We start from the raw sequence: 16,732 nt of genomic DNA, 5'->3' as shown, positions 1-16,732 counted from the left end.
AGTAAACATCAGGCTGCTGATAGTGCCTGCCGTAACATTTAGATCAAAGAATCAAAGCCTGTTTTTGACAGACTTGCTTCGGGAGCAGTGCTCAACCAGGAAAGAAAGACTGTCACAAATGCCATTCTTACTGCTGGGTTATTAAAACGTATAGTTCATTCCTTTAGTCCAACTGCACTGATTGTTGGACAGTAGAGGAATGTTGAGGTGGCACTTACAGGCACCGGCACCAACTTTGGAAGGGGGGGCTATTTAAGAAGGGGGTGGGGGCAGGGAGCAAGCAAATTTCTTCACCTTCTATTTATTTAGCCACGTTTGGCACTGGGGTTATTAACTGGGCATTGGTCATTTGATTAGCGCCCTTTACTGGATGATCAACCTGAATACTTGGAGTTGTTTGCCAATTTGGAAATTGGTCCCCCAATGTTATTTTCATAGCAAAAAAGCACATGCAATGTGAATCAATTTCTATCCTTCATATATCTGCTCTCCTAGATCTCTATTTCTGCACTTTTAACAACTGTAAACATTTAGCATATATTTTCTTTTACTTTTTTTTCTCTCCAAATATGCTACTCCACATTTTTCTGCACAGAATTGCATTTGCATTAGCTTCGCACACCATTAAACTTTCATAGCCTCTTGCATTCTCCATCACAATTTACTGGGTGGCACGGTGGCACAGTGGCTAGCACTACTGCCTCACAGTGCCAGGAACCCAGATTCAATTCACGGCTTGGGTCACTGTCTGTGCAGAGTCTGCACATTCTCCCTGTGCCTGCGTGGGTTTCCTCCGGGTGCTCCGGTTTCCTCCCATAATCCAAAAGATGTGCTGGTTAGGTGCACCGGGCATGCAAAATTGTTCCTCAGTGTACCCGAACAGGCGCCGGAGTGTGGTAACGAGAGGATTTTCACAGTGGCTTCATTGCAGTGTTAATGTAAGCCTAATTGTGACACTAGTAAACTATGTCCTCTAATTTGGTTTCAGTAAATCTAGTTATTGTTACCTCTTGTGCGTCAGTTATTTAAATGAAGACTGAAGAAAATGCAAACTCTTTTATCTCTAAGTGTATTCTCACCTGATTTTGAAGATCAGCGATGGTTTTCTGCATTTCAGACATGAAGTCTTGGAAATCATTGATGACAGCATCATCTTTTTCAGAGGCAGCTTTTAATGACATGGTTGCATTTTCATTTTGAAACGCATTCATCAGAGAACTGCAAGGACATTTTAAAATGAATGGTTATATTGTGCCTCACTAATTTTGCTATTTGCATCTACTTAAAATAATATATTCACAATTGTACTGATCAATTTCAGACAGTAAAATAATTCAGGAGATCAAGGCCATTTGATCCATATTAGTTTGTTCAGCCAGAAAGACCTTAAGTCCCACACATTGCTGCATCTATTGGAAAATAAAATACCATAATAAATCTGTATTTCATCCTTGCACAGGGCCCATGTTAATCTTCTCCACAATTGAAATTCCACTGTATGTGCTGCTGTATTGTGGATGATGCAGGTTATTGCTACACTCAACTCAAGGAAAGAAATAACAAATTCTTTCACGTCACAAAGACATGAAGGAGCCATTGATCTACAGTTCTTGCCAAGGTGAAAGAAACTAAACAAAGAACACTTGCTAACTGCATCAAAATATTTAAATTCGCCCCTAGGGATACTAGATTGGAGCCTTCTATGGAACACGAAGGAACATTGCAACATGACTTCTTCACACGCAAATTAGAGTGAACAACCTCAATCCCCTTGATGATTTCTAAAGACATTTCCATGCCTCTCTTTTGGTCTGAAAAATGGCTCCCCGAATATCACACAAGAAGAGCAAAAACAGGCTGTTTGGCCCCTCAAGTCAGCTCCACCATTTTATAAGATCATGTCTGATGTGATCGTGGTCTCAACTCCACCTCCAGTCAGCCCACTCCTGCCACCCTGCCTCCTCCACCCCCTCCCTAAACAGTTGACTCCCTTGCCAATCAAAAATAGAATTTAGCCTTGAAATTATTCAGTGACGCAGCGTCCTTTGCTCTATGGGGAAGTGAATTCCACAGACTAATGACCCTCTGTGGCACTCCACAGTTTGCTAACCCAAAAAATACCGAGTCATCCTTATTAGAACAAGAACAAAGAAAATTGCAGCGCAGGACCAGGTCCTTTGGCCCTCCAAGCCTGCATCGAGCATGCTGCCTGACTGAACTAAAACCCCCTACCCTCCCGGGGGCCATATCCCTCTATTCCCAACCTATTCATGTATTTGTCAAGATGTCCCTTAAGAGCCACTACCGTATCCGCTTCCACTACCTCCCCTGGCAGCAAGTTCCAGGCACCCACCACCCTCTGTGTAAAAAATCTGCCTTGTTCATCTCCTTTAAACCTTGCCCCTCGCACCTTAAACCAGTGCCCCCTATTAATTGACTCTTCCACCCTGGGAAAAAGCTTCTGACTATCCTCTCCGTCCATGCCTCTCAATCTTATAGACTTCTATCAGGTTGCCCCTCAACCTCCGTCGTTCCAGTGAGAACAAACCAAGTTTCTCCAACCTCTCTTCATAGCTAATGCCCTCCATGCCAGGCAACATCCTGGTAAATCTTTTCTGTACCTTCTCCAAAGCCTCCACATCTTTCTGGTAATGTGGCGACCAGAATTGAACACTATATTCCAAGTGTGGCCTAACTAAGGTTCTATAAAGCTGCAACATGACTTGCCAATTTTTAAACTCAATGCCCCGGCCGATGAAGGCAAGCATGTTGTATGCCTTCTTGACTACCTTCTCCACCTGCGTTGCCACTTTCAGTGACCTGTATACCTGTACACCCAGATCCCTTTGCCTATCAATATTCTTAAGGGTTCTGCCATTTACCGTACATTTCCTATCTGTATTAGACCTTCCAAAATGCATTACCTCACATTTGTCCTGATTAAACTCCATCTGCCATCTCTCCGTCCAAGTCTCCAACCGATCTATATCCTGCTGTATGCTCTGATGGTCCTTATCGCTATCTGCAAATCCACCAACCTGTGTGTCGTCCGCAAACTTACTAATCAAACCAGTTACATTTTCCTCCAAATCATTTATATATATTACAAACAGCAAAGGTCCCAGCACTGATCCCTGATGAATGCTACTTGTCACAGCCCTCCATTCAGAAGCGCACCCTTCCACTGTTACCTTCCGTCTTCTTTGACCGAGCCAGTTTTGTATCCACCTTGCCAGCTCATTTCCGATCCCACCTTCTGCACTAGTCTGCCATGAGGGACCTTGTCAAAGGCCTTACTGAAGTCCATGTAGACAACATCCACTGCCTACCCTCGTCAATCATCTTTGTCACTTCCTCGAAAAACTTGATCAAGTTAGTGAGATACGATCTCCCCTTCACAAAACCATGTTGCCTCTCACTAATACGTCCACTTAATTCCAAGTGGAACAAATCCTGTCTCGAAGAATCCTCTCCAATAATTTCCCTACCATTGATGTAAGGCTCACCGCCTGTAATTACCTGGATTATTCTTGCTACTCTTCTTAAACAAAGGAACAACATTGGCTATTCTCCAATCCTCTGGGACCTCTCCTGTAGCCAGTGAAGATACAAAGATTTCTCTCAAGGCCCCAGCAATTTCCTCCCTTGCCTCTCTCAGTATTCTGGGGTATATCTCATCAGGCCCTGGGGACTTGTCTACCTTAATGTTTCTCAAGAACCCCAATACCTCCTCCTTTTTGATCTCAACATGACTCAAACTATCTACACACCCTTTCCCAGACTCATCATCCACCAAGTCCTTCTCGTTGGTAAATACTGACGCAAAGTACTCATTTGATAACTCACCCATTTCCTCTGGCTCCACGCATAGATTCCCTCCCTTGTCCTCGAGTGGGCCAACCCTCTCCCTGGCTACCCTCTTGCTCTTTATATATGTGTAAAAAGCCTTGGGATTTTCCTTAGTCCTGCTGGCCAATGCTTTTTTGTGACCCATTAGCTAACCAATCCTCTATCCATGCTAGTTTATTACCCAGTACAATATGATCTCTTTTTTTGTGAAGTAACTTCAAGTACACCACATCTACAGATTCCCCTTTATCCATAATGCGTTTTACTTCCTTAAATAATTCTAATAAATTTGTCAAACAGGATTTCTCTTTCACAATACCATGTTGGCTTTGCCTTAATATATTATGACTTGCTAAATGTCCTATTACTTACTTAGTAATGGATTCTAGCATTTTCCCTATGATAGACGTTGGGTTAAGTAGCCTCCTTTATGTTTCCCTCCTGTTTTGAATAGAGGTGTTACAGTGGTGGTTTTCTAATCCACTGGGACTTTTCCAGCATCTGGGGAATTTTGGAAAATCACAACCAATACATTTACCATCTCTGCAGCTACTTCTTTTAAAGCTCTAGGATGAAAGCTACCATACCCACAGGACTTGTTTTGTTTTCCCAGTACTTTCTCCATGATGATTATGAAACTCTTACTATCTGTTTTCACTTCCTAGCCATCTTTCTCTCATACTTTAATTTTCCCTCTTTTTTTTTAGTCATTCTTTGCCGATTTCTACAATTCTAAAATCCTTTTCTCCCCTCGCCATGAATTCTCTTCCATGCCATCTTGAATTTAACGGTTGTTAAACCAGCACACTCCTCTTTCAACATGTTTTGCACTTGCTTTCTTGCCCTGTACATCTATCTACTGCTGATCACTATGGGGTTACCCTTTTATGAACTCCCTCCACATCAAATGATAAGGGCATCCAGACTCCTGCAGGGGTTTGTGGAGCCATCCCAGCAAAAGCACAGCAGTCTGCCCTCAATAACAGGGGATGACACAGACACGAAGGTCACAAATGCAATTTGGAGCCTTAATGAATTAAAATGGACTTCACAACTCTCCAATACTTAATTTAATAGAATTCCCTTTAAAAAGCCTTTCCCTTTCAGGTGGCTGATGTCTTTAAGCCACAGAAGCACCCAGTCCCACATCATGGCTACACCCTATGGCATGGCACCAAGAGATCATCGAAATTGATACCCTTTCAGGAGTCCAATTGTTTTCAGAAAAGATCAGCTCAAGGAAGATGGTCCACCTCCTTTACAAGGTACGTATGGGTAAGTAACAAAGGCAAACGCCACATTGAGAATATCCCCATAAAAATAATTATAGTTCATTAACAGAAATAGATGGGTTATCTGGAGTGTTAAACTCAGGTTAGTTTAAAATTAGGAGCCAAACATTGTTAATTTAAGGCTCTTAATGTCCGTTGCTGTTACTTTGTTAATCTCCAACCTTTGTTAAGATATTTGAAATGCTCTGCAGTTGACTCTCAATTCTGACAACCTCCCCACATACAAATGAACAGATTATGCAACAGAACTCAGCCGTCAACTGAAATGAACCTGGAATGCGTTAGGCTTTTCAATTTTCTTAAAGGTGACTCATCCTGGAAGCTGTATTCAGGCGAACGCCTGCCACGGAAATGGTGTGACAGTGCATTGAATTGCCCTCTGGTCCTGCAATCTGCAGAATGAAGTAAAATATTTTATTAAAATACTAATTCAATAAAAAAATGTGCTTATAATAAGTCACTTAATACTGCATCAGATTCAAATATAATTATCCTTTATTAATCTCTTGATTTGCAAGTGGGATTGTTAAAATCTTTAATTCTTGGCTAATCATATTCATTGTCCACTCTGGAAGAGATTACAACTCACTTAAAAGTCTTAATTTTAAGTGTTTACCTCTCCTTTCAAATCAGCCAGCTTCTACAGAACTAAATACTGTTGCCTGCTGTTCTGGCTGTCATAATCTTGAATTGTTAAGTCCTTCAAGTCGTAAAACAGACTTGCAAACAAATGTGCACTTTGGCCTCAAAAGTAACACTATGGTCATAAATTGATACAATTACTTCAGAGTAGCTCATTTATCATTTAGCCTACGACATACTGGAAAGCAACTCTCTAAGTTTCTCTTGACCGCACAATCTTGACTTTCATATCTTTCCAGTTCAAATCTTCCCATATGTTAACACAATACAATGACATAAGGCTAATCATTTAGACAAAATTAAGTTTGTTTGCACTGAAATGCATTAATTTCCTTGCACTTTGGCCCAGATGCAATGAATGTGAGATCAGGACCTTTAAAAAGAGCGTTAAGTAACTTCTTGTGAAGAAATTATTTTTATTGATACCATTAACATGATTTACGACAAACCAAAAATATAAGCAGACCAGGAAATTTAGAGACATGTTCCTTAATTTATCAGTCACCTTCGCTTTCAAAGTGAGACAGAAATATGGGTAGCCTGAAGACGCCCGAATTAAAAAGAGCCTAAGGTGTGTCAAGTGCCCTTTTGAGACATAACCTTAAAAGTAGTTTGCTCATTACTGGCTATAAAAATCAGCACAAACATTTAAAGTTACCCCACTATTCTAGATCTTCACTTGAAAAACTCCTTTACTTTTAGTTACTTTATCCTGTCCTTTTAATATGGATGGTTTTTCAGCAAGTTATTTGTTCACTTGACCTAACGTCTCAAACGTTATTGATGTTTCGTCATCAATATATTCCTGTAGTTCAATAATGAATGTCCTTCTTGAACAACATTTCTTGCAGCTGAATGCTTGATGATTCCAGTTGGATCCCAGTTAAAGCTTTGAAGGCAACAAAAGATCAAGGGTCTGCTGGCATCTCCTTCATGAGAAGTATGAGGTATTTGTACAGCCAACCACAAAACTGGACTCAAGCGGAAGTGGGACTGGCCTGGTTGCCAAATGGTTTTACAAATAGAGCACCAGGGAGTACACAAGTTTGAACACGTAGATGTGGTAATATGTTCTTCTTTTAAGAAATGCACAATTTCTACACAGTGGGTAGATGTTAAAAAATGGTGGCCAACATTTTTTGGCATAACCGACTTTCCAGGCTGTAAAAAACAAATAATGGAGCTTTCTGAGGCAGGTTAAAATGGTTAGCAACCGAACAATTAATACAAATAGAAAATAAATGAAAGTTTTCTCATGAAACTGTAGCTATTCCCTCGTTTGCTTCTGGTGTTTGTCATAGGTAAGTTTTTGAAAAGTGTAACATGCTCTTTCCAGCCCCAATAAGGTGCATCAATGACTGGGCACACTCTCCTACTGTGCCTACTCCTACTTTAAAATTCAAACCAGCGGGACTTCTGTCGGTGAGAACATCACCATCTGCCAATTTCAGGGGGGCCAAGTTTGGTGCCAGTAGCACCACTTTCTTGATCCCATCAATAACCTGGCATCCTTGTGACTTGGTAACTCAGTTGGTAACTGGACTGCACAGGAAGGCCAACAGGTTTAAATCTTGGACTGTGCTAGGTTACTCATCTGGGCCACAGCAGTGCTGGGTTTTTATAATGAATAACTTTCTCCTGTAATGGTATTTGCAAAGTTTCCTACTCTGGATAACTTTGATAAAGTTCCATGTGTGGACGTTAGCTGGAGATTTAAATGTTTAACTGTGGTGTCCTCCTTCCCTGTCATCACGCTTGAATGGCCTATGGACACCCACTGTCCAGGGCACACGAGGTCACCAAGACAAGTTATTGAGAGAAGGCTGGCTATTTTGGGATCTTACTCCAGCATAAGTTTGCACCTTCAGGAAAAGAAAAAAAACTGATAGAGGCAGAGAGAGAAGTACTGTGAAGTATCAAATCTAGAACGAGGAGGGACAATGGGGAGAGAATAGATGATATGACTAATGAGAGTTGGGAATGCTGACTTTTTACACACTCAATGGACTGAACAGAGCCTCATGATAGGAAGCCATAAAATATGATTTTTAAACAGATTTGGAAACAAAATAAATGTCTGGAACACTTATTAACACCATGGTTCTTTAAGAGTTGGCTTATTTTTTAACAAATAAAAGTGCTTAAAAATCCATTTGGCTTTCAAACTCCGGTTACTTCCAGATCTCATTACGTTATACAAGGTTGGAAGTAGAGAGTGGATCAGTTCAGTGTCACTTTTTATTTGCAACAAAGCAAATCCTGCATTCACAAATGCCCAAATTCATAGAACATTGTTACTTGAGGAGACAGCGCCACTGGACAATAACTATGGAAAATGGCTTGCGTTCATATAGCTGTGATCTTGGACTGATCATGATTCAAGCGGAGGTGAGGGAAAGAAAGAAACTTGGTTAGTCTTTGGCAGAACATTTTGGAATGTCAGTCACGAGAAGTATTTGTGGTCAGTAGATTTGGGTTCAGCTCATCCAGAAACAGTATCGGCAGTGTTATGGAGGCAAAAAAAAAAAGAGATGAATCCTGGGAAACAGAATATTTAATGTAATAAAAAGGCAGAAATTCAGAAAGGAAATTCTGAAATGTTGACCTACATTTCTATTTCAGATGTTGGCCAACCAGCTTATTTCTAGCATGTACTGTTTCTGTTTGGATAAAGCACAGTCAATAAGAAATGAGTAACCAATGTTTGGCAGGAATCAAGCAGCTAACTTGGACCACAGAAACTTTTCACATAAATCAAAGAACGGGGTGAACATTAAGCACTATCCATGATGAGAGAGGGGACAGGATTAAATCCTAAAATACAAGTCCTCAACCCGACAGTGCATGTTTCCATTTTTACTTCAATGTGTAGTGAGCTGCCCGACTGTCCTGGTTTGGAAACAGAGATTCTTCATTCACATACTGAACTCAAGGCCCTCACAGCACAACAGACAGCCCGATGCAAGTTAACCTATTGATGGAAAAAGTGAAGTAGCTGTGCTCTCCCAGCCACCTGAGGAAGCCGTTGCCCTCTCCGCTTAATTGAGCCCCTTCTCTCTGCTACCCCCTTTCTGCCACAATTCAACCTCACCATATCCCCATCAGTCTCCCGTCAACACTCTGATCCACAATGGGCGACTTCCCCCCCCCTCCCAAAACCTGATTTACAGCTGACCCCACATCCAACCCACCCTATAACTGACCACCCTCATCTTCCAATCCCCCCCTTTGCAACCTTACCCGTAATCAACTCCCTTCTCCAAACTAACCTCACCCACCTGCAGACTGCCCACAATCATAATTGCTGGGGACCATTCCAACTCATCCCAAAGCGCCCCAGGCTGTGGCCACCAGTTTCCCAGGCTGGCAGCTAACCAGCCTGTCAACTTGGCCAGCTTCTGTACAGCAAATGATCACTTGATGTCCCTGACCTCGTGAAGCTTCCCCACCACCCTTTACTACTTCCCTGTAAATATGGAGCCAATTACTGGTTTATAAATACCTTCTGTTCATTTTTACTCTTGAGGCATTGAAATCAAGAACAACAAACGTGTGGTTTGAGGATCCAGACACAGGTTTAATTCATATCCTAATTCTGTAGAGGGAATCTGACACAAACGCTTCCCCACAGCTTCTTTGTTTCGCAGGCAAGCCATCGCAATGTCAGTCAGTGCAAGCACCTCAGTATAACACATTGCAAACATATTTCCCTTTCATCACCCACACAGATGCACACTGTCCAGCTGCTTTCATCAGCCAAATAAATCTGACATATCTGAAATCCCAGCTTCGACAAATAGCCCCATTCTGAAGAACAATCTTGAGAAAAAAATCTAAGTTTCCACAGCAACCATGGGAAACCCAGACAAATTTCTTTACATCTTTTGTCAGCCATACCCTAAGCAAGTGCCAGATGATGACTAGGCAACCAAATAAACAAACTTAAAATATATCTCACAGAATAACTTGTGCACTAAACAATTAAGGCTCTGTGTAAAGTTCATACACAAGTTATGCAAAAAAACAGAATGTTCTTTAAAAATCTACCCAAGAAAAAAATGAATTTTAGCTTTTGGCCTGTTGACTGAGGCCATACCGGGAGGCAATAACTCCATTTTATAGCATTCAATCAATTACTCAATAAAAAATGCCAGGCATCTACATCAATCGTGTCTATGTATACTTTGAAATGGCATTGTGGTAGCAAATCTAATGCTTTGACCATTTGATTGTATGGCTCTAGATATTTTCTCAATCTCAGTGTCTCTCGGGTTACCAATTCTGGCTTGATATATACCGGAGGTTTCATTACATGATTTCCTACCTCCAACTATCCTGCCTCCAAGCTCCTACCATTAGTCATTAATACATCCATCCTCACAACAGCTTGCTTTCCTAGGCTATTGCAAAGCAACTATTAAAACCTTTGGGCCAGATTTTCAAAGCAAGATTGGGAAGACGACATCTGGATAATTCTTGGTCTGACACCGTGCTGCTATTCTATCTTGCTATTTTGAAATGGTAATGCCCTAATCAAGTAAGAAGCAAGCTCACTGCCTAATCAATGGCACCAAGCATCTCCAGGAGTTGGGAGCTGCCAGCACAGCACCAGTGACAAAGGCAAATGACAGCCATGATGGGGCCTTGACAAAAGGGAGCAGAGAGCACCTTCAGGATCAGAAGCATTAATGCCAAAGTGGCCACACCCAAAATTAAGTTAATGGGCATATTCTGATGCTAAATTCTCTATTTCCCAGACTTCTCATCAAATAAAAACAGAATTCCAGATAAGTGCATACCGAGCCCGACAACGGTGCACCAATGTGGGGCACATTGTTAAGGGTCACCAAGTTCTGCATTGAAAATTGAATACTAAAATGCTCCTCGGGGAATTTAATAGGCCATTAATTAAGGGGGAGCAGGTTCCCTATTCCTCTCTCCATTTGAAAATTATGTTGCATCTGGAAAAGTGATTTTAAATTAGCGCACTCCAAATCCCAACCTCACTGGCAATTAAAAATCCAGCCCTTCAAGACCAATTTGGATCATTCTTGTCAATTAGTCAAATAGCCTTCTCTTTTCCATCTCCATTTTTTTGGTAACTAATAAACAAAATGCATTCAAAGAAAAATGGGAAAATTTTTAAAAATACTTTTTTTAAAAAATGGCTCTATAATCCTTCACGCAGGTTGCTTGCAATCTTGTCGAAGAGGGTAATTTTTCATTCTTAGCAACTCGAATGCAACTTCTCCAAAGCAAATCCCACAGTTCTTATACTCAGGAGTTTATTGCAACTGTCTGAAAATAATCAGAAACCAGGGAGGGCCACAATGAAACCTGTATAAAACAGACACTGATTGCAAAGGTGCCTCCATGTGCCCTTCTCCAATTTTTTGAACAACACTTGAGAGTCTGGGGCAAATGTAAATCAGCAAATTAGTTGGGCGGCATGGTGGCATAGTAGTTAGTACTGCTGCCTCACAGCACCACAGACCTGTGTTCAATACCGACCTCAGGTCATTATTGGTGTGGAGTTTGCACATTCTCCTTGTGTCTGCGTGGCTTTCCTCCGGGTGCTCTGGTTTCCTCCCACAGGAGTTTGTCTTTATATGCTCTGTTTGTGAATAGAACTCCCACTCACCTGACGAAGGGACAGCGCTCCGAAAGCTAGTGGCTTTTGCTACCAAATAAACCTGTTGGACTTTAACCTGGTGTTGTGAGACTTCTTATTGTGTTCCTCCCACAGTCCAAAGATGTGCAGGTTAGGTTGACTGGCCATGCTAAATTGACCCTAGTGTTGGGGGATTGGCGGGATGGATGCATGAGGTTGTGGGAGCAGGGCTTGGGTGGGACTGTGGTCGGTGCAGACTCAATGGGCCAATTGGCCTCCTTCTGTATTGTGGGGATTCTATGATGAACTGCTGCGTTGCATACAGGATCACCAGGACTTCTCTCAAGAATGAGTAAGTCCAGCCCAAAAATAATAGGTGTGGGTTTGCACCATAATTTTAAGTAAACTTCCATTGTCACATGCCCTGGTTAGATGCTTTATTTGAACTTTAATCCACACCCCTAGAACTGTGGCCGTGAATTTAACCTCTTGTGGACTAAACACACCAAGTTTCTTCTGAGGTAAAATCAACAGGATTGTCAAAATATTATGACCTAATCAATTTTATGTAGATCTTTGGGGTAATCAGGAAATACATATGGCATCTCTTTATCAGTCTCCACCCCAACCCCTTCCCTCACCCCCACTATGCCCCAAAGTTCAAACTTGAAGTGGGGATGCATAGAGCCATATGGGGTGGGACCCTGGCTTCAGTTGCATTGCTTTAGCTGTATCTGATGTAAGAACCCAAAAACCATAGGGGGCGATTTTACTTTCTCACCCTGCAGGTCAATGGGTGGGGCGAGCCGGTAAGATCGTGAGGGGTGAAAAATCGGGTTCGCGCCCGATTTTGCAATCTTACCGGCCCAGGATATCCGGCGAGATCGACTTTCGGGCACGAGTTTAAGATTATAATATTTAAATCCATTTAAATGTGGATTTAAATATTACTAGTGAGCCCAGGCCGCAATCGTCTGGGCTCACTTGCCTCAGTGACCTCGCCGGTGAAGTTCCTTACTGGCAAGGATCATGTATGGTCCCCATTAACTGGGGCCTGTCATGAAGGCCTCACCAGTAGGATAGGAGGCCATTGAGGCCCCCCCAGGAGGTCAGCTGTAGGGGGGGAAAGGGGCAGTGCCAGCCTGGCACCCTGGCAGTGCCCACTGGGCACCAGGCAGTGCCAAGGGGCAGGGCCTATGGGGAGATGGCAGGGCCTGGATGGGGAAGGGTGCAAGTGAAGGCAGGCGGGGTGGGTTGGGGAATATACGCACTCTGCAGCTTGTGATCGACCAGGCCGGGTGATTTGCAGGATAGTGGGTGACTGACAGATCTCTCTGTTCTGTTGCACATGCACGATTGCGCCCTCTAATGTGAGCTGCTGGTTTTCCTGTGAGTTAAGGCCCGACCCCTCCCTGTACTGGCAGGAAACAGATGTAGCATTTTTTGTTTCACAGAGTAGTGTAAGCCTCGCAGAAAAAACAGATCTGAAATGCTCCCATTTTCACACTCATTTGGGATCCAGAATTTTTTTGGCAAGGTCGTCCCCATGAACTTTGCTGACCTCGGTGCGCCATATTCTATTTACTTCTCATGGTATCATAAAGTTCTGGGCATGAGCAAATTCTCTTACTGGTACTGCACTTTTGAGTTTTAGCCATGGAGCCACCCCCGACCACACTCCCTCCCTCCCCCCTGCCCTTATCCTTCTCTGCTTTAAAGAAAACAATCCAACCCTATCTAGTCTCTCTTCATAGCTCAAATGCGCCATCCCAGGAAACATCCACATGAATCTTCTCTGCATCCTCTCCAGTGCAATCACATCCTTCCTAGTGAGGCGACCAGGACTGTACACAGTACTCCAGTTGTGGCCTAATCAAAGTTCTGTACAGTTCCCTGTTCTTATAATTTATGCCACAACTGATAAAGGCAAGCGTGCCATATGTCTTTTTAACTACCCTATTAACCTGTCCTGCCACCTTTAGGGATCTGTGGACAAGCACCCCAAGATCCCTCTGTTCCTCTGGGCTTCCTTATGTCCTGTCATTCATGGCATGCTCCCTTGTTTTGCTACTCCTTCCAAAGTGCATCACCTCACACTTTTCAGGATTGAATTCCATCTGCCACAGACCTGCCCATCTGATCAACCCATCTATATCTTCCTGCAAACTAAGACCTTCTTCCTCACTATTAACTGATCTGTCAATCTTTGTGTCACCTGCAAACTTACTTATCATCCAACCCCCCTCCCCCCAACCACATTCTCATCTATATTGTTTATATATATCATGAAAAATAAGGGACCCAGCTGTGATTCCTGCGGTACACCATTGGAAACGAGCCTCCAGTCACACAAACCGCCTTCTACCACCGCCCTCTGCCTCCTAACGTTAAGCTGGTTTTGGATCCAACTTGCCAAGTTACCCTGGATCCCATGTGCTTTCACCTTCTTAACCAGTCTCCCATGTGGGATCTTGTCAAAGGCTTTGCTGAAATCCATATAAACAACATCAACTGCACTTCCCTCATCTACGCACCCCAAGCACCACCTCAAAAAATCCAATCAAATTCATTAGGCATGACCTCCCTCTGATAAAGCCAGGCTGATTATCCCTGAGCAAACCTTGTCTCTCCAAGTGTCGATTAATTCTCTCCTTCAGAATTTTCTCCAACAGTTTAGATACTAAAAAAAGGTTTACTTTAAGTACTGCATGGTCAAGCAAATTGAAGGATTAAAATCAAAAATAATTAAAATGATGCTTCAAGAATATATATTGTTTTACAGGGTTAAAATGGCAATCATAAAATACCAGTGATTGCACTCTAACTTCTTGAGTTTGAAGGTCACGGAGTCATAACAGCACAGAAGACCAACATTTTGTCCATCAATAGAAAGTCCCCACAAGAGACAACTGAGCACATAAACTAGGCTGACACTTGAGCACAGAACTAAGAGAGTGCTGCATTGCTAGAATGCCATTTTCCAGGTGAATCCTCAATGTGGTTTGAGAAAGGACTTAACCGGGATTTTCTGCCCCCCCCCCCTCCACCCCGTGGCTGTTTCTCCCACAGCTGAAATGGCAAACCAGTGGCTGCTGACAGGATCTTCTGTTCCCGTCAAAGTCTATGCGTTTTGGCGTGACTTTCCCATCCCACCACCAAGAAACCTGCCGCGAGGGGCCGATTTCAGCAGGGCTGGAAGATCCCAACAGCGGGAGGTCCATAAACTTCTGCCCCTTGTTTTCTCTCAGTTGGACATAAATGACCCCAATTATTATCTGAAAAAGAGTGAAAGATTCTCCTGAAATTCTCCCTTAATGTGGTTCTTCACTGTGCATAAATTAGATGCCACAATTCCTTACATCACGTGACCTGCACCACTTTAAAAGTATTTTATTGGCTGCGAGATACTTTAGAAAATACCAAAGTTGTGAAGGTTGCTGTGCAAATGCAATTTCTTTCCTTTCTTTAATAACACCCCAGGAGCTTTGTCAAACGTGATTTCCATTGTTATTTCAGCATGAGTTACAAAAACATCCAATCTAGGGAAATACTTATTTCCTCAGAATTATCATCAGCGTGAGGTTCATAATCGCCTCACAAATATTAGTGTCTGGTTTACATTTTGAAATTTTCCAGAATATGCAGTTCAAATTCTCCACGCCAGCATCCCTAGGGGAAATGGAAAGTTTCACCCAAAGTGACAAATCCACCATAAATCTCTCTTTCTAATTAATGAAACATAAAATTATGGAGAAAGTAAAGCTACCACTTTTTTTTTAAGTTTCAAGCTTCATTTAGTTTTTTTTTCATAGACAGTTTAAAAAAAAATTCATGTTATAGTAAAAGCTGTAAGCAACCACGTAAAGCTCCATGTGGTTAATGCACTACAATTTGATAAACTGAGGGACTTTGTGGAAGTAGCTGATTGTACTCACTTAATAAACTCCATGTAGTCACTGCCTTGCAACTGTTCTACACAGTAATGGTGCGAAAACGCCTATTATAAGACTGCCAAAAACAATTCAAACTATACTGGAATCTATCCAAAATGGCAGTCTGGCTACGAGGTAACATCTTATTGGCTGCAATCTAACACCTGTATATAAAGCAGTTCCCAGGAATTCAAAGCTAGTCATGGCCAGCTTCCGCAAACGTCAGCGGAGAAAAGTCTCCACGTTGCAGTTCCTCTAACCTTAATTGGTGAAGACACTGTTTAATATAAAATAAGCTCTACAAACAAGAAACACTCTTGTTTCAATCCCCAGTTAGACTATCTCAGCTGCAGTGTATGAGGGGAATTACAATGTGCCACATTATCGACAGCAATTCTCCATGAACGGAGTATGTAGGCATGGTGGTAATGTTAGTGGACTCATAATCCAGATGCTTGGATTTATGATTCGGAGACACAAGTTCAAATCCTACAACAGCTAGAAAATTTAAATTCAATTTTTTTAAAAGATCCAGAATAAAAAGCAGTCATGACGACCAACTGATTCTTTAATGCTCTTCAGGGAAGGAAATCTTCTGTCCTTATTCAGCTGGACCTACATGTGACACCAGACTGACTGACTGACAAATGCCCACTGAATTGGCTTGGCAAACCATGCAGTTGTACCAAACCATAGGAATAAAATGCGATTGACCACCAAGCATTGACCTAGACACTGGATTCAGGCACACGAAGGCACACTCAGTCTCCCTCATGATATAGAAGAATAGAAAACCTACAGTGCGGAAGAAAGCCATTCAGACCTTGAGTCTGCACTGACAACAATCCCACCTATGCCCTAACCCCATAACTGCACATATTTATCCCATTAATCCTTCTAAACTACGCATCCCAGGATACTAAGGGGTAATTTAGCATGGTCAATGCACCTAACCTGCACATCTTTGGACTGTAGAAGGAAACCGGAGCACCCGGAGGAAACCCACGCAGACATGGCGAAAACGTGCAAATTCCACACAGACAGTGACCCAAGTCAGGAATCAAACCCAGGTCTCTGGAGCTGTGAAGCAGGAGTGCTAACCACTGTGCCACCAGGGACTAAAAGTTCAACAGCTGCCTCGAGTAGCCAAGCGACAGTCTGAGATAGTCCTACCCACAGAGTTATATTTATTAACCAACCTTTTGACTGCAAGAGTTCCACAGCCAGGAGGGAGTGGCCCTGGGCATCCTTAACATTGACTCCAGATGAAGTCTTATAGTATCAGGTGAAGCATGGGCAAGGGAACCTCCTGCCAGTTCCCATTTATTCCTCACCCTCAGCTGATAAACCTGAGGGTCCTCAGTGTTGAGTACCCTTTGAAAGAAGCACTGAGGGCAGCAAAGGGT

At 42.5% G+C, this 16,732-nt stretch overlaps 1 protein-coding gene across 5 annotated transcripts in view; it reads right to left on the bottom strand.

The window, feature by feature from the left end:
- Nucleotides 1-16,732, bottom strand: part of pxdn (peroxidasin) — a 248,988-nt gene that overhangs the window by 3,671 nt on the left and 228,585 nt on the right. For all 5 annotated transcript variants that reach the window (XM_078213208.1, XM_078213210.1, XM_078213209.1 and 2 more), the window contains 2 exons: nucleotides 5,413-5,533; nucleotides 1,080-1,218 (listed from right to left, as the gene is read on the bottom strand). In XM_078213208.1, coding sequence (XP_078069334.1) covers nucleotides 1,080-1,218; nucleotides 5,413-5,533 — 260 coding nt within the window. The remainder of the gene's footprint in view (nucleotides 1-1,079; nucleotides 1,219-5,412; nucleotides 5,534-16,732) is intronic.

This window comes from Mustelus asterias, chromosome 5 (genome assembly GCF_964213995.1).
Source record: "Mustelus asterias chromosome 5, sMusAst1.hap1.1, whole genome shotgun sequence".
NCBI lineage: Eukaryota > Metazoa > Chordata > Chondrichthyes > Carcharhiniformes > Triakidae > Mustelus > Mustelus asterias.
Note: the sequence above shows the minus strand (reverse complement) of the source record. Positions and strands in the feature narration are given on the sequence as shown.